This window comes from Stigmatopora argus, chromosome 10, assembly GCF_051989625.1.
Source record: "Stigmatopora argus isolate UIUO_Sarg chromosome 10, RoL_Sarg_1.0, whole genome shotgun sequence".
Lineage (NCBI taxonomy): Eukaryota > Metazoa > Chordata > Actinopteri > Syngnathiformes > Syngnathidae > Stigmatopora > Stigmatopora argus.
In genome coordinates this window covers 5,149,061-5,166,330 of record NC_135396.1, presented here as the reverse complement: position 1 = coordinate 5,166,330, position 17,270 = coordinate 5,149,061, and the positions used below count along the sequence as shown (strand labels likewise).

At 41.8% G+C, this 17,270-nt stretch overlaps 2 protein-coding genes and 12 non-coding genes across 14 annotated transcripts in view; 2 read left to right on the top strand and 12 right to left on the bottom strand.

Moving 5' to 3' along the window:
* Positions 1-20: 20 nt before the first annotated feature.
* Positions 21-93, bottom strand: trnar-ucg (transfer RNA arginine (anticodon UCG)). Its single transcript has one exon. It is a non-coding gene; the product is annotated as a tRNA-Arg (tRNA).
* Positions 94-173: 80 nt separating this feature from the next.
* On the bottom strand, positions 174-246 carry trnaq-uug (transfer RNA glutamine (anticodon UUG)). Its single transcript has one exon. It is a non-coding gene; the product is annotated as a tRNA-Gln (tRNA).
* Positions 247-325: 79 nt separating this feature from the next.
* Positions 326-398, bottom strand: trnar-ucg (transfer RNA arginine (anticodon UCG)). Its single transcript has one exon. It is a non-coding gene; the product is annotated as a tRNA-Arg (tRNA).
* An 80-nt stretch (positions 399-478) lies between these two features.
* On the bottom strand, positions 479-551 carry trnar-ucg (transfer RNA arginine (anticodon UCG)). The gene has a single exon. It is a non-coding gene; the product is annotated as a tRNA-Arg (tRNA).
* An 80-nt stretch (positions 552-631) lies between these two features.
* Positions 632-704, bottom strand: trnar-ucg (transfer RNA arginine (anticodon UCG)). Its single transcript has one exon. It is a non-coding gene; the product is annotated as a tRNA-Arg (tRNA).
* Positions 705-783: 79 nt separating this feature from the next.
* On the bottom strand, positions 784-856 carry trnar-ucg (transfer RNA arginine (anticodon UCG)). The gene has a single exon. It is a non-coding gene; the product is annotated as a tRNA-Arg (tRNA).
* Positions 857-937: 81 nt separating this feature from the next.
* Positions 938-1,010, bottom strand: trnar-ucg (transfer RNA arginine (anticodon UCG)). The gene has a single exon. It is a non-coding gene; the product is annotated as a tRNA-Arg (tRNA).
* An 80-nt stretch (positions 1,011-1,090) lies between these two features.
* Positions 1,091-1,163, bottom strand: trnar-ucg (transfer RNA arginine (anticodon UCG)). The gene has a single exon. It is a non-coding gene; the product is annotated as a tRNA-Arg (tRNA).
* Positions 1,164-1,244: 81 nt separating this feature from the next.
* trnar-ucg (transfer RNA arginine (anticodon UCG)) lies at positions 1,245-1,317 on the bottom strand. The gene has a single exon. It is a non-coding gene; the product is annotated as a tRNA-Arg (tRNA).
* Positions 1,318-1,398: 81 nt separating this feature from the next.
* trnar-ucg (transfer RNA arginine (anticodon UCG)) lies at positions 1,399-1,471 on the bottom strand. Its single transcript has one exon. It is a non-coding gene; the product is annotated as a tRNA-Arg (tRNA).
* A 79-nt stretch (positions 1,472-1,550) lies between these two features.
* On the bottom strand, positions 1,551-1,623 carry trnar-ucg (transfer RNA arginine (anticodon UCG)). The gene has a single exon. It is a non-coding gene; the product is annotated as a tRNA-Arg (tRNA).
* Positions 1,624-1,703: 80 nt separating this feature from the next.
* On the bottom strand, positions 1,704-1,776 carry trnar-ucg (transfer RNA arginine (anticodon UCG)). Its single transcript has one exon. It is a non-coding gene; the product is annotated as a tRNA-Arg (tRNA).
* A 4,505-nt stretch (positions 1,777-6,281) lies between these two features.
* On the top strand, positions 6,282-11,564 carry nars2 (asparaginyl-tRNA synthetase 2, mitochondrial). The gene is made up of 14 exons (XM_077611590.1): positions 6,282-6,595; positions 7,154-7,263; positions 7,344-7,464; positions 8,065-8,205; positions 8,263-8,343; positions 8,841-8,932; positions 9,065-9,197; positions 9,564-9,662; positions 9,739-9,776; positions 10,331-10,397; positions 10,465-10,602; positions 10,666-10,763; positions 11,078-11,104; positions 11,329-11,564. The coding sequence occupies exons 1-14, from the start codon at positions 6,455-6,457 to the stop codon at positions 11,471-11,473; spliced, it is 1,431 nt and encodes a 476-aa protein (XP_077467716.1). The 5' UTR covers positions 6,282-6,454; the 3' UTR covers positions 11,474-11,564.
* gab2 (GRB2-associated binding protein 2) overlaps positions 11,336-17,270 on the top strand; it is a 35,796-nt gene continuing 29,861 nt past the window's right edge. Inside the window, exons 1-2 of the mRNA XM_077611588.1 lie at positions 11,336-11,482; positions 12,103-12,468. Of these exons, the coding sequence (XP_077467714.1) occupies positions 12,397-12,468 (72 nt within the window). The 5' untranslated portion in view covers positions 11,336-11,482; positions 12,103-12,396. The remainder of the gene's footprint in view (positions 11,483-12,102; positions 12,469-17,270) is intronic.

The following is a 17,270-nucleotide window of genomic DNA, read 5'->3' as shown; positions in this document are numbered from 1 at the left end:
GATAACCAAATGCAAGACCTTGACCATGAAGGGATTTGAACCCTCAATCTTCTGATCCGAAGTCAGACGCCTTATCCATTAGGCCACATGGCCACACTATACATGAGAAGATGTTGGCCTAAAACCAGAGTAGTCAACAAAGCCACAGGAGAAGATAACCAAATGCAAGACCTTGACCATGAAGGGATTTGAACCCTCAATCTTCTGATCCAAAGTCAGACACCTTATCCATTAGGCCACATGGCCATATTACACCCAAAGTGATGTTGGCCCGAAACCTCAGTGGTCAACAGAACCACAGAGAAGATACCTGAATGTAAGAACTTGACCATGAAGGGACTTGAACCCTCAATCTTCTGATCCGAAGTCAGATGCCTTATCCATTAGGCCACATGGCCACACTACACATGAGGAGATGTTGGCCTAAAACCTGAGTAGTCAACAAAGCCACAGGAGAAGATAACCAAATGCAAGACCTTGACCATGAAGGGATTTGAACCCTCAATCTTCTGATCCGAAGTCAGACACCTTATCCATTAGGCCACATGGCCACAATATACATGAGGAGATATTGGCGTAAAACCTGAGTAGTCAACAAAGCCACAGGAGAAGATAATCAAATGTAAGAACTTGACCATGAAGGGACTTGAACCCTCAATCTTCTGATCCGAAGTCAGACACCTTATCCATTAGGCCACATGGCCATATTACACCCAAGGAGATGTTGGCCCCAAACCTGAGTGATCAACAGAGCCACAGAGAAGATAATCAAATGTAAGAACTTGACCATGAAGGGACTTGAACCCTCAATCTTCTGATCCGAAGTCAGACGCCTTATCCATTAGGCCACGTGGCCACACTATACATGAGGAGATGTTGGCCTAAAACCAGAGTAGTCAACAAAGCCACAGGAGAAGATAACCAAATGCAAGACCTTGGACCATGAAGGGACTTGAACCCTCAATCTTCTGATCCGAAGTCAGACGCCTTATCCATTAGGCCACATGGCCACACTATACATGAGGAGATGTTGGCCTAAAACCTGAGTACTCAACACAGCCACAGGAGAAGATAAGCAAAGGCAAGAACCTGACCATGAAGGGACTTGAACCCTCAATCTTCTGATCCGAAGTCAGACACCTTATCCATTAGGCCACATGGTCACACTGTACATGAGGAGATGTTGGCTTAAAACCTAAGTACTGAACAAAGCCACAGGAGAAGATAACCAAATGCAAGACCTTGGACCATGAAGGGATTTGAACCCTCAATCTTCTGATCCGAAGTCAGACACCTTATCCATTAGGCCACATGGTCACACTGTACATGAGGAGATGTTGGCTTAAAACCTAAGTACTTAACAAAGCCACAGGAGAAGATAACCAAATGCAAGACCTTGGACCATGAAGGGATTTGAACCCTCAATCTTCTGATCCGAAGTCAGACACCTTATCCATTTGGCCACATGGCCATATTACTCCCAAAGAGATGTTGGCCCGAAACCTGAGTGATCAACAGAGCCACAGAGAAGATAATCAAATGTAAGAACTTGACCATGAAGGGACTTGAAGCCTCAATCTTCTGATCCGAAGTCAGACGCCTTATCCATTAGGCCACATGGCCACACTATATATGAGGAGATGTTGGCCTAAAACCTGAGTACTCAACAAAGCCACAGGAGAAGATAAGCAAATGCAAGAACCTGACCATGAAGGGACTTGAACCCTCAATCTTCTGATCCGAAGTCAGACGCCTTATCCATTAGGCCACATGGCCATATTACACCCAAAGAGATGTTGGCCCCAGAGCCACGGGAGAAGATAACCAAATGCAAGAACTTGCCCATGAAGGGATTTGAACACTCAGTCTTTGGATACAAAATCAGACCCTTTATACATTAGGCCACATGGCTGCGTAATTGCATGAAAACCTTTCAAAAACAAGATGATATAGCATTGAAACTGGCCATATAAGGTTAGAAAACATTTAAAAACACTGGTACCTCGGCGTTAGCGCGTTTGATTGAAATGCGCTTATTAACATGATGCACGGGCATGATGATCAGTGTTGACTCATCAACTGAAGATTTTGCCCTCCTTAATGTATCCAGTCTTTGCTTTCCATCACGCCAACGCTGAAAAGCCTTAATTAGTGCGGCGCTGGTTGACACCTACTTTGTCACAGCTATGAAGGAAGCGCTACACGAAAAGCTGTCTGAAGACGTTACGTCAGATTTTCATCCTGGGTGACCTCACCCTCAGATGCGCTGTCAATACAACTCACATCAACGACGCTCACAGGTCTGGTTTAAGTTGTGAAAGCACATAGAAGTGACATTTGTACATTCACACCTGTTGAGGCAATGCGAGAACCCCAGCTGAGACTCCAACAGCTCCCACGGAGGATATTTTGAGCTACTCTCCACCGGAGAGCCATTGAATTATTTTCAATGTTTCATTGTCGTGTTTTTGACAGAATAAAGGTAATGTCTGGGAACACGGATGTCCAAATTATTGCCAGCGGGCCACTTGCTGTCCAGTTTTGCAAAAAAACAGATCAGTCTTGCAAAAAAACGGATCAGTTTTGCAAAAAACAGATCAGTTTCATACCTGTCAACCCCTGCCGATAACTGCCCTTATAAAGGATTATGATTCCCCTTACAAACCCCCCAAAAACCTTACAAACACCGTACGAGTCGTACGGTGTTTGTAAGGTTTTTGGGGGGTTTGTAAGGGGAATCATAATCATTTATAAGGGCAGTTATCGGCAGAGGTTGACAGGTATGCAGTTTTGCAAAAAAAACAGATCAGTTTTGCAAAAAACAGATCAGTATGGCAAAAAACAGATCAGTTTTGCAAAAAAACATCAATGATAACAATGTGTGCACCTTTCTTATGCTTTCCGTAAAATGGCATTTCTAGACTTGACCAGACCAATCCGGCGTGGGCCAACTTCTCCACATGACCTTGACACTGACAGTTCAGTTCAAAATGCTACTGGACAATATTCGTGCTCTTATTGCAGTTCTCTGACCTTTCCAAACTCACACAGGCGCAAATATGTGCAGAAGCGGACGTGTCGTGAGTGTCCAAATCCAAATTACAGCGTCCGATCTGCGCATTTTTTTTTTTTTTTGTGCTGGTAATTTTAGACTATCCAGAGGAGAGCACGTTTTCACTAGCTTACCATTAGCGTCATCAGCGGGGGTAAATGGAACGTATCATTTGGGTGAGCGGTCGAGGTTGGGTGGTGGGGTGGCGGTTCTGTTAATGACAGCAGAAGAGAGCCGACTCACGGCTCATTTACACTTGATGATTCTTTTAGCATTTTCTGACACGTGTCTTGTAAGGGAACCTCCCCCGAAATCAAATTGTACTCCTATCAGTCAAAATCTGAGGAAAAACGCAGATTTTTGAAAGTGGTTGGGACTTGGGTTGCCAACTGTCCCTCCAAAAACGTAATCGACCTTTATTCAGACCACGCATCATGTCTTGAATTTACATGAAACAAAATAGTGTTCTTCCATCTTTCCTGCAATGGAAGACAACATAACAGGAGGATAAAAAAATAGCACTTTAAAGCACCTTAAAAAAAATACTAGTTTACACGATTTCTGCTTTAACATGATACAAAAGTAAAGCATTGGAACGCTTCCAATTTTTCCGGAATCGACCACAGAAAATCGCAGATACGATCATTTTAATTTGACGGTGGATTATGTCTTTATCTGTACACTCGACACGAGAGGGCAGTCGGGCTCGATAATGTCGGTCTGAACACAAAACAAAAATTTGTCGAGAAAACATGGCCAATCTGAAAGCAGCATGAGTCCACACTATGGAAAAATATGCTTCGGATTGCGACATCCCCAATGACTTTGAGGGAGGAGCGTAAAGTTGTTAGTTCCGCTTCACTTGTGTCTGGTCGCCTGTCACACGAGTCATTCCCTGAAATCACACCGCTATAACAGCCTAATCAACACTTAACGACCCACGCTACATAAAATCAATGGCCGGCCTCCGTTTGGGAACGTGGAATATTTGGAGGGGCCGCCGCAAGATCATTGATTCGGCCAATCCCGGATGGCAAACTAATACTTTTTCTTAACTCGAGATTCTAGAAAGATTCTAGCATTAACTTACTCGCTGCCATTGACGGTGCTACATATCCAATCCATTTTGACCTCCCAGTCAAAATTAATTGGACAATGGCACTGAAAGATGAAAATCAACAGGCTGTTTAAGTGAAATGGACATCTATTGTTGTCAATGGAGTTCATTTTCTGTCACTTCCTTGTCATTTTAGGGTACTTGCAGATCGCTTCCACTAAATTTTGAGTTATCTCCCTTTCATTTTTGGTGAATTTCCTGGTTCATTGGTCGTTTTGCTTTCTATTACTTTTTGTGTATTTTCAGGTTACTAAATTCTGGTTTTACGGCATCCGTGTCAAATAAATTAAAGCATCTGATTCTGTATATATAGTATGACTGAGCTACAAAGTGCCTGTCAGGCAGAACACCTAGGTGGGCCGATTCGGAACCACCTAATGGGCCGGTTTTGGCCCACGAGCCCTAGATTTGATTGCATTTGAGCAAGTCCAACATGCCGAGCACGGGTGATTTGGTTTGTGGGAAGACATGTGACACAATCCGTGTTAAGGTGAAGCTCCTAGCTAGTAGAAATTCAGGGGAAAAGAGGTTGTGTCGTATAGCCAAGCGTTGCAAAGAAAAGCTGAACAAGACTGCATTGTTCTTAATAAAAGTGCTGGCAGAACATAACAATAGAATCTTGTTTCCATTTCACGAGACCTTGCAGCAACAAATGAATAATATATCGCAGTCTAAAAGAATAAATCGACAGGATTAGAGCACTCGACTGCATTGTGGGGAGACAGCGCCGTCTTGTGGTCTTAAAAGTGAAAATTAAAATGGTTGATGCTACTAGTATTTGATTCTGCACATTACTGTAGTAATTACTCAGAATTGTTGCCTTGATAAATTTTCTGCCATTTTAACTAACGTATTTGTGATCATTCATATGGTTTAGTCTATATTTTAGAAAATTGTTTGGCTTATTATTTGTTTTTCACCGTGTCTTATTTGCTTAGTTTTATTTATTTATTTATTGCCAATATCTAATAAATAGCATCAATGTGGGGAGGTTCATTCTAACCCTTTTACTGCTCTATTAAAACTTACTACTAACTTTGTCTCATAAAAATTGATTCCTGGTAATTTAAAAGCTTCCATTTGCACGAAGGTACTCTTTATCCCGATTACTGCTAATTGCGAGTCATTTATTGACAATTCTAAGAACCCATAAGTAACCAAATCAGTTCCAACGTGACATTTTTTATGACAAATGCCCTACATTAGTGTTTCACTTGTCAATGAATCGCCAAATAGAATTGTTCCGCTTCCCCCATTTAGAAGAAACGCTATGCATAATTGCTTCGTCTTTAGGCTGGAGATCATTAATATCAGTGATGCTTCACGTTGAGCTTTTAATGATGATGTGTCAGATGGCAGACAGAGGTTGCTCACACCCACAAACCCACACAAATCCCACACACACCCTTAAGCATCTCTCTCAGACAGCCTGACTCCAGAGGAACTGACAAGGTTACCCGACCTGGTGAATAATTGTTCATGCCCATCTTCTGGTTGTCATCCTGATGTATAGCACCTAAGGGTGGGCGCGTGCACCCGGTGTCACGGCGGGCGGTGAATGAGCGGGCTTTTAGTGCAAATGGACCACACGCTGACAGAGCATTAATCAGGGAGAATTCAATTAAAGACTTCTCTGATGCTTTTAACACGCGGCTGAACTGGCCAAGAGAGCAAACGTATATCCCGATGAATGTATTCTTATTAACAGCAAGTATGAGGAAAAAAACAACCAATCACAGTAATATAAAGGTCATTTTAGAAATTGAACCATCGATCTCAGAAATGCGAGGCAGACGTGGTAACCACAGCAGCATCATGCAGCCTTCTAGAAAGTACAGCATACTATAGTTGTAAATAATATTTGGATAAGTTATGTATGTGGTGTTAAGTGCAAAATGTAGATCAACAGGTGTTTAAAATGCATTTAAATTAAAACATTTATATTATCTAAATGGATACATTCGAATATTTTTGCTATTACAATCCGATTTTACGCTCTTTGCCAAATAGACAGAAAACTACAAATCCCGGAAGCACAGTAAAACGTCACAGAGACGGTCAACAATTCGATTGGATAGTTGTCAAAGTGCGTGTTCCAGAGGTCCAATGGCAGAAGACAAACTCCGGAAGTGATAGAACAAGGCGAGCGTGTTCAATGTGAATGTCAAGCGAAAGCAAAGCAAGCTATTTTCTGCAAATATCACCATTAAACCAGTTTTTCTATGTTTTCAAAAGTTGGCGACACGCATACCTTTTAGCGCTTGAGGTCCCGCGATGTTATTAAGATGCATCGGACAGCAGTACTCACCCTTTGCCGGAGAGTGTTCTTGCAAACTCTGAGGCATTTGTGCGAGGAGGTGCCGAGAAAGCTTCGAGTTTCTGAGGCTCTTTCAGGTGTTGGATTGGGGAAAAATGTCCAAATTCAGGTAAGCTTTAACGCATTTGTCAATATGTGGTCGATCTTTTAGAAGTTGAAGCATTATATCGACATCACATTTCGGCATCTCACATTTTGTCCCTAGCACTTTCTTGTAATGATTATTCTATATTAGGGGTGGGCAATTCAATCCTCGATGGCCGGTCTGTTTTCCATATATCCCTCCACCAACACACTTGAATAAAATAATCTGGATCGGCATCATGCTTCTGGAAAGCTTGCTGATTAGTTGATCATTTGATTCAGGTGTGGTAGAGAAGAGAGATGTGGAAAACCGGACTGGACAGTCGCTCTCGAGGACCGGAGTTGGCCACCCCAGTTCTATGTTTGCTATTAGGTTTTCAGTTCTGCAACCTGTTAGTCATGAGTGTTCAATTAAGGTACCCTGATCTTTGCCAAAACGATTACATACTTGCCCAAATACCAAGAAATTTGAATTTCAGGGCGGGGATCAATATCTTGAACAGGTTGCCGTTTATAGTCATTTTCAGGTTTTCGTGAGTTCCAAATGCTCTTGCATAAATAATCCAAAGATCATGTCCTGCAGGGATGGGTTCGCTCCGTCCGATCCCAGAAGGCAAATTTGTTCGTGGACGTCAACGATGGCAGCTGCCTGCAGCCACTGCAAGTTGTCTCCACTTCAGAAAATCAAGACCCGTAAGGACTGGGGTATTTATTTTTTTGGGTTGATCTACTGAATACTCGGATAAAAAATGTTCTTCCTTTCCCGATTTAAGGCAGCTGACTTTTGGAAGCGCCGTCCAGATTCGAGGAGTCTTGAAGAAAAGTCTGCACCGCAAACAGTCTGTGGAGTTGGAAGCTGGGAACATTTACGTGGTTGGAGAATGTAACCCTTTGGTGAGGTTGCATTTATGTCATCAGTGCCTTGAGAAGGGAAAATAAAACGTTGAGATTCGAATAAAATAGTGATTTTACTAAAATACAATAATATAATTCCATATTTTTAGGTATATTTTTGGGATAGATTTTTAACTTTCCAGATAAAAAGTCATGTAATTTCGTGATTGGTAAAAGAAAGATTTTTTTCACTTTAAGTCAAGTAACATTTTAATTGGTAAATGTTAGTATTTTTAGTATAGTTCATTATGAAAAATTGCAGCTTTGTTTTTCAACCATTCTTTTAGTTGCGTGATTTGATTTGAATATTACAGACTAAATATATCCTAAAGAAGTAACATATTTTTTCTTAATAATAATAATTGTTCACAATAATATAACTTAAATTTAGAAATTATACAACCTACTTCAAACCAAGTTTTCCATATTCTTGGTATATTATGACAAATCTGCCTTTTTTGGACAATATTAGTATGTCATCAACACGGCTTACTGTTATTATTTTCCTTTTCCACAGAATTCCACTATTCCTTCATGAATTTAAACTTTTTTTAACATATATAATACTCAGCACTCATCAGCCCTTGTTCTCTGCTGCAGGATTTCCCGTTTAAAATCAAAGAGCGGCACAAACTGGACTACATCCGTCAGTTCCCGCACCTCCGCAGCAGAACAAACACCTTCAGTTCCTTGTTGAGGATACGCAGCGAGGCCGCTTGGGCCGTTCACTCGTATTTCAAGGTGAGGTCAAGTCAGCCGAGGGTTTGCTGAGCCATCGCTCACCTTCCTGTTTTGCAGGAAAACGGCTTTGTGCACATTCACACGCCGATCATCACCTCCAATGACTGCGAGGGGGCCGGAGAGCTTTTTCAGATTGAGGTGAGAGTTTTTGACAAGCATCTTAAACCTCTGAATTTACTTTTAACACCTTTACCAGAAGCAACATATTTTCAGTACTTCTCTATTTTATATTTAATTACGAAAAAGAATTGCAGTGAAACTTGAATACTCAGTGCAATTTCAAATGGATTTGGACTGCCAATGGCTGTTAGAGTTAAAATAAGAATCCATGTAAGCAAAAAATAATTAAAAATGTAAAAAATATTTTTGAAAATGAAATCAAAAGGAGTTATATAGTAATCATTTTGAACGTTTTATTTATTTTTAACGTCCTTACCCAAGTATTGTCTTCTTTAAAAAAGGTTTACATCAATTATGTCATATACAATTTCATCATCATACTTTTGCATACATTTTTTACATATTTATGTATTCCCCGATGCTTTTTATGCATATGTGAAATGAAAATTCAGGCGTCACTGGGTTCATAAACGAATATACCCTTGGGATATTTTTTTTTTTACCTTTCTCCATAGCCGTCCTGCCCACAGAACGAAGACGACAACTTCTTCTCGGTTCCGGCCTACTTGACCGTATCTGGTCAGCTACACTTGGAGGTCATGGCAGGGTGATGTGTTATTTTATGACTTCTTTTTTTTACCATCTTCTTCAGCAGAATTACTTGGCAGCGCCTCGGGGTAAAAACAGCACACACACATTGACTCTTCCTCATTGCATCTCGTTATAATTATGCCCGCAGGTCATTTTCTAGAGTCTATACGTTCGGACCGACCTTCCGTGCCGAAAACTCCCAGAGCCGACGCCACCTGGCCGAGTTTTTCATGGTGGAGGCGGAGGTAGCCTTTACGCGGTCTATAGAGGATCTCACTACGGTAAGCGCCATTGACTTCTATTGCTGTAAAATGTGCCTCACGCTATAATAAGTAAACTAGCAGGACACTGTTTTTTGAGGGGGTGTTTAAAAAGAATTAAAAGGAAAATTGTATTTTCTTTCAGCCCTTTTTAGTAAAAAAGCTAAAATAAAGGCTTTGTGTTTTTGATAATTAAAAAAGTTGACATGCGAGAGAAAAATTGGGATGTCTTTTGGATTTTTTAACTCCAAAATGAGTTCAAACCATCTATCAGACCTAAAACATTTAAAAAAAATCTGTACCCATCGTAATCATGTTAAACGGCAACAAATAAGTTAACATGCATAGCAAGTCTCGCTTAAATCATTAATGGCGCACCCGCTACAGGTCATGGAGGCCATGTTCAGACGAACCACTGAGCACGTGTTGGACCGCTGCCCTCAAGACGTGGACTTATTTCATAAGCACGTGACACCGGGACACAGGGTGAGTTTTGCCCAGCAACAGGCCGACCAATCGCCTCATTTTGGCTTTTTTTCCTCTATCTTCAACATGATGAAAGGATGCAGTGGAAGCCATGCTGAAAGCAAAATTCCACGTGTAAGTCTTTTTTTAAGTCATTGAGTTGCAAACCTAAGCTCATAGATAAGAACATCCCAATGCAGATTTTTAATTTTTTTTTTTACTGTCGTTCATATTTTTTTGAAGGTATGTTTTGCCCATGGGTGGAATTGGATGGCAAGTGCCACCCTAAAAAACAGGCCTGTCTAAAGAACACATTTTAATCAAATCAGAGTCAAATATGGTATAATTGTCCAAAGAATTGATAATACATTATACGTACCATCATTAAATATGTGCAAAAATTCCCGGCCCCTTCTCGCCAACCCACAATTATTATTCTCACCTGCCAATCCGATATTCCTCATTTTAAATGAGTAAAAATAATGCATAAAATAATGTATCCAGTAAATACAAACTGCACAACTGATTTGTAAAAAGGGATTTGTGATAGTTTTTGTTATTATTGTTGTTGCTTTGTTGAAATCAAATCAAATTGGATTATTAGTGCTGTGATAGATCCCAAATCTTCATTAACTTTGCTCAAGTTTTCATGTTGGGGCAATTATTAAAGGAAGTCTTTCCACATCCAGGGTGACCTACAGCGAGGCTATAAATATCCTTAAGCAAAGCGCTCAGACCTTCGCCTTCCCCGTTAACGTACGTATTATCGCCTGATCATCTAAGAAGCTCAATGCCACCTTGACGTCCTCTCGCCGCTTCCCAGTGGGGCTGCGACCTCCAGACGGAACACGAGAAGTACCTGGTGAAACATTGTGGAATGCGTCCAGTCTTTGTCATCGATTATCCTTACCAGCTCAAGCCGTTTTATGCCAGAGATAACCGAGACCAGCCCCAGCGCACGGTGGGTTGAAAAACGGCGGCGGACGTATGAGTAGAAATTGTCATGTGTTGTTTTGAGGCGCAGGTGGCCGCCGTGGATCTCCTGGTGCCCGGCGTTGGCGAGCTGTGCGGGGGTTCGCTGAGGGAGGAGAGGCTGGACCTGCTGAAAGCTCGCTTGGAAGAGTAAGAGTGCACTCATGCAAAAAAGTCATTTTTTATTATTTGAATATCATCCCTTCTATGATTTTACTCTTATATCATAGTTGCAGTTTAACAGATGGTTTGGAAAATGTCATCACTGAAATGTTAGGAAACTGCTGACACTCAATTAATCGCCAAAATCCACAAATTTTTCATGATCACAATCAAATAATCAACCAGCCCTAATCCACGCACCATTATTTTGCATTATATTTTGACCTCGGTAAATGGAAATGCTAGAAATAAGTAGATTTTCTATAATATGCTTTCTTTTAAACTATCTTTTTTCTTCTTAGGGTCGGATTAGAAGACACCTACAGTTGGTAAGAGCCAATATCTGTTGATGGATTGATAGATTTGTTGTCTTTACGGAATTAATTTTTACATAATTGTCCACATTACCTGATTGGGTGCCATTGACGGCGATAGACATCCAATCCAATTGGACATCCATTAGTGATAAACTCTTTCAATTCACGCCACATTGGGCGACATGTGGTTGGACGTCTATTATCGTCAATAACAGTGAAGGTGAATTTATTTTCAGGTATTTGGATTTGAGGCGTTTTGGCTCCGTTCCACACGGCGGTTTTGGGATGGGATTTGAACGCTATCTGCAATGCATTCTGGGAGTGGACAACATCAAGGACGTGATTCCCTTCCCTCGCTATGCACATTCTTGTCTGCTGTAATATTTCCAGGTTTAGCCTTTTCATTTTGTTTTATGGGAGGAACTGTTGAAATATGGAATATTTATCAATATATTGCTTTCTGAAATCTGAAGGCTGCTGTCATTTTTATTTCACTTCACGGTTAAAATCAATATGAAATTCAAGATGGCATAATTTTGCTCAAGATATAATCCCCCCAAAATTGTAGCTAGATGGCAGCACTGCATTTAGAACAGCAGCTGACACTGGATCTTTGCTCCAGGTTTTCCTAAATTCAGGAAACAATGTTTCAAATTTATCTCTTCTGCTGGGAAAATAAAATGCTGATTCGACAGACGTCCGAAAATAGGCAAAGTGCTGGTCACGTTTCAGCTTCATAAGTGATAAATTTTGCTTAAAACAGAAAGATAAAGCATTCAAGGGAACAAGTTGGAAAGAAATTAATCGAGTTACCAAGTGAAGGCTGTATTTACCCCACTACACCAACAGGTGGTACCGTTTCCTCGTCCAGCAATGAGAAATTTCGTTTTGATGCACTTCTATTCCTAAAAACGTTTCATTTTTTAAGTTTCCGGAAGTGTTATGTTCCTCATTAGCTAAATTTAAGCCTCAATTGAAGTCTAAATATAACATTTTGTCTGTTGTTGTAGATACCGGCCCGCCCCTCTCGCGAGCCGGCCGTGGGCGTGGTGTCGAGTTGGGAAAACAAGCCGCAGACGCCCCGTGACGCTGGCCCGCATCAGTCGAGCTTCCCCGCGGAGGAGCAGCTCAGGCTCGGCCGATTGCTTCTCTCCACCGGCACCGCCAGACACTTCCCCCGGTCTTGGTCGTGTCGTCCCGCCTGATCCTGCCTGGTTCAGTCTCGGCTCGGATGGGGGAAAACCACACGCCGGTCTGGGGCGTCCTGCGCGTGTAGGACACCGAGGGACGGACTTGTCGGCGAGATGAGCGGCGGAGAGATCATCCTCCAGGGCTGGCTGAGGAAGTCGCCACCGGAGAGGAAACTACGGAGATATGTAAGTACATATTTGTAATTTCACACCACAATCAGACGTCAGTTTATTAGGCACACCTGCACCATATTCAGTATAGAGTAGAATAAAATAGGTCTTTATTCATCTTCCATTGGAGAAATTCAATTGCCACTGCAACATAGACAAATAAAGCAATATATAAATGAATAGCAGTACTATATACAGCACAAAAAGACTGTAAAATGTAATAATGAGAATAATTACATGCAGGGAAAATAGAGCATTTTTTTCAGAACCTATTTACCTTTAAGAAATGAAGTGTTGTGCATTGAATTTAACGCTACTGTGTGTGGAGTAGTTTACAATTTTAGCCTATTGAATGTATTTGAAAACATAATTCAGATTGTTTTTAATGAGTAAAAAGGGTTGGCCTATGCTGCAACAGTGATTTCCAACCAGTGTCATGGCATCAGGTGCACGCAGTGTGGGGAAATATAAGTCCAAATTAATTTATTGTGTCCTTGTTTGTTTATCTATCCTTGTGAAGTGTAGCGACAAACAATGGCATTCACTTCCATTGTATAACGGTTGAAAGAGACGGATTTCAATACTGTTTAACTCCACACCAATGACACATTAATTCCCACCTCCATTTTGCCCCTTCTACTATTACCACTACTATTACCACGGCTACTACTACTACCACTACTATTACCACTACTACTACTACTACCACTACCACTACTACTACCACTACTATTACCACTACCACTACTATTACCACTACCACTACTATTACCACTACCACTACTATTACCACTACCACTACTATTACCACTACCACTACTACTACCACTACTATTACCACTACCACTACTACCACTACCACTACTACTACTACCACCACTACTATTACGACTACTACTACTACTACCACTACTATTACCACTACTACTACTACTACCACTACTATTACCACTACTACTACTACTACCACTACTATTACCACTACTACTACCACTACCACTACTACTACTACTGAACAAATGATCCATTTAATTTAATTAGTCCCAAAAATATATACGGGCAGAACAATTAACTTATTCACTGCCATTGTCAGTGACAGACGTCCAAACTGGGAGGGGGTTGGCAGCGATCATTTGTCAGTGGCAATCGATGAGTGCTTTGACCCATTTTGAGAGTGACATTTTTGTGGTGTTGCGCAATTTTTAGCACTTGAGTAACATGACTACAACTTAATTATCAGCGAAGCGACTATTTTTGTTCATTTAAAAAACAAAAGTTTAATATTATATATATTATATTATATTACTATGGAAGTATTTTTATAATTAATTATGTTTTTTTTTTTTGAAATAAATACATTTATACATGAATAAAATGCCATAAAATGGATGGAGCCAATGAGTTAAATAGCTGCTCCATGAAGAGTTAACAGTTCATTTTGACCCCAGCCTGTTTTTTTTAAGCAATTGCAGGTGCATCTCCTAAAACTTACAAATCGGGCTGCAATCCATCACTACCGCGATGCTCAACCAGTAGTTTTTACTGCCATAAACATGCAAATTTCTTACAGTCGACCACCCAGATTGGAGCGGGAGGTTAAGGTGGTGCGTTCATATCACACTGTGTACACGCCTGCAGCTGTCTCCGCTCTCCACTAAATGCCTCTCGCGCTTACCTCGGCATTACCCGATCACGATGAGGTCACGTCTGATGTGAGCTGTTTCCATCTTAGCCATGTCACAACAACGGCGGCTCCTTGAGTGGCCCGATAAAGCTCCAGATAAGTGTCCAACCCCCCCAGCCCCTGGGATATGGGAGCTTCATCGAGCACGAGTCAAACCCAGCTCACATAATAGGATTTATGAAGGCCAATAGTTGCATGAAACCATTTTCAAATACTACAGCTGGTATTTGTTTATATACAGTAATACCTTGTTTATCGCTGTATATCGGTTCAAGACCTGTCGCAATAGTTGAATAACCGCAATGTAGAGACAGTATTTTTATGTTGCCTATTTAATCTAACAATGACTGTACTATTATTTAACTCAATTTAATTCAAATCCAGGTTGGTCCACCTGTGTGGAGTTTGCATGTTGCCTGCGTGGGTTTCCTCCGGGTCCTCCGGTTTCCTCCCACATTCCAACATCATGCATGGTAGGCTAATTGAACGCTTTAAATTGCCCCTAGGTATGGGTGTGGGTGTCCTGGTATAGGCTCCAGCACCCCCTGTGACCCTAATGAGGATAAAGCGGTTCAGAAAATGAGATGAGATGTTCTTCCTTGGGCTTGTATGTAGACACCGTCCCCTAATTGCTGGTGTAATACAGTTCAATTGTGATTTGCTTTCCCACCATTTTTATGGTTGGATTATTGTCCCTAAACGATAAACTTTTGGTTAATATTTGGCGGACGCAACCTGTGATGTGGTCACTCTGCAGTACTTGATCCATGAAGTATTGCTGTTGGGGATTTGTTGCTATTTTACTGCTTGACGCAATCCTATGAGCTAATTTTGCAATGGGATAATGCTCATTTGGGAGTGAAAAGCATCTCAAAATGTTTCTGAATCTTCCTCAGCCATTGTCCGAGTACATATGGCCGACTTTTCCACAAAGACCTTCATGGTCAACATGGTGCAGCTGCCACCGCAACTGTACACAGGAAGATGCCGTGTACTGTATAAACAAGAGAAAGGCACAAGATAACACGATATAAACTAGTAGAGGTTGGAAGCACGAGTACTATTGCCACCCTTTGCAGGGCAGACAGGCGTCTTCAGTGTGATGGGACGTCAACAACCAGTAGACGTGTGGACGTAATCCTTCAACCATCTGGAATTCCTTCCTAGTAAAGACGAGAGCGGGAACAATCGGGGCTATTTTACCCTCGGCCGTTGCCGTCAGCTGACCGAGGTGACTGTCGGGTCGTGGCGTGGGCCTGTCGTTTTTTTTTGTCCTTTCACGTGATACTAGTCTGACCGCAAAATTAGGAATGTCTCGAAGGGAAGTTTTATGAAAAACGATGCCTATCCCACTTGTTGGCAGGAAAACAGCAGTCAAAAATCAAACAATTTTGTCCTCGTGTCTTTCTCGTGAGCAATTAGAAGTGTAAATACCTGCTTTTTTTACTATGTGATGCATAATCAGCATTGCTTATCACCAACCATTTTTGAGATCATTGGACGCCATTGACGGAGTAGACGTCAAGTCTATTATTCGCTCAAAGTCAGAATGGATTGGAGCTTTATCGCCAAAACATGGTTCGATATGCTGTACGATAATTATCACGCATCAACCGAACCCATTTGAGAAGTGTTGTTTCGATTGCGTGTCAGACGGGAGCCTATAAGGTGACTGAGTCAAAAACAGGTCGGTCATGCAAATCGCATGCAAACCGGTTGAAGGTGAAGGATATAAATACGCGGGAGCAAGACTTGCTGGGATGTTTCCTAATTGTGTACCAATGTGATTAGCACTCGGCAATGGTGACTCACTAGTTCCACGGCATGCAAATCAAGTTGAGTCAGGGAACCTCACTACAAGGTACGCTAAGATATCAGCTGTGTTAAGGTTCAGTGCGAAAGGTCGTCTAGCTCTCTGTGGCTCAAAACTACCTGCAAATTTGCTGACATTTACGGCGATAGACGTCCGATCTGTTTGAACGGGGAACGAGGGAACGTTTGTTGACTTGCTGCTGACCCTCACGGTTCGGCCCCCTATTGCCGTTAATGGCAGTCAAATAAAAACTTGGTTGGAAACACATCGTTGTACCGCATGGGAGAAAAATTATTCGGCGAAACGACATTGTTCTTCTTCCCGTGACCTTTTGTTTCTGTTGTCACTTGTTGCTAGGCAGAATTTATATTTATCCTTTAAGTACATAAAGATTAAACCGTCCACTTCTAAAGAACTGACGTACTTAGTCAGTTGGTCATGCCGTGCAGTTTACAGGGTAAATATGACTGTGAATCAAACTCACATCAGTCTGCATGTCGAACATGAATCATTCAAGTGACATAGTGTAAACAATCTAAGTCCTGTTCCCACGTCAGGATAAAAAAAAAAAACCTCCCACCTGTCCGTTGCCTAAACGTGTCTGTTCACACACGCCGAAGACTTGCCACATTCCAGACCGATTGTATCGGGAAAGGCGATCGCTCTCCCGCGGAAAAAGAAGCAACGGAGAGAGGACAGCGGTGGGGGTCTTTGGGAAGTCCTTGCCCCCCCGGAGGTCATGCAGCAACGCCTCCATGTTTCCTGCTTTGACAGGCATAGACATTTTACTTGTTCCGTTTTTATTGGCAGGCACAGTGGAAGAGCTTCATGTCATGTAATGTTCGCGTAAAGAAGCCTCGGGGCGCCAACGTGCGTTTCAAACATGGGGGAAAAAATAGCGCGCAATGACGTCAAAGCTTAGTAGGTCACCACAAGGAACGGGTTCATCTTCATCACAAGGTTAATCAAATGATAGTCATATGATGCGGAAGCCAGAGCTAGTACGTGACGTCCAGGGTAGAAAGGAGGCTATCTGTGCGTCGTGGTCCTCAAAACAGACGCCTGATTTTTTTTCCCACAGCGCCGCAGGCCTGTTCGGGAATTACCTCGACGTTAATAAACCGCACATTGCACCGTTTAAAAGTTTGTTTCGAACTCCTTCGCTAGCGTGGTTCAGTCATTGGTGACGGGACAGCGAGAAACACCTGGTTTGGGAAGCTGATTGGTTGGCATGGAAACCTATTCAGACAAGGTTGATAACATAGAAAGACGCATAGTCTGGGCCTGTGAGTTATACTCAGTGTGACTTATGTCTATTTT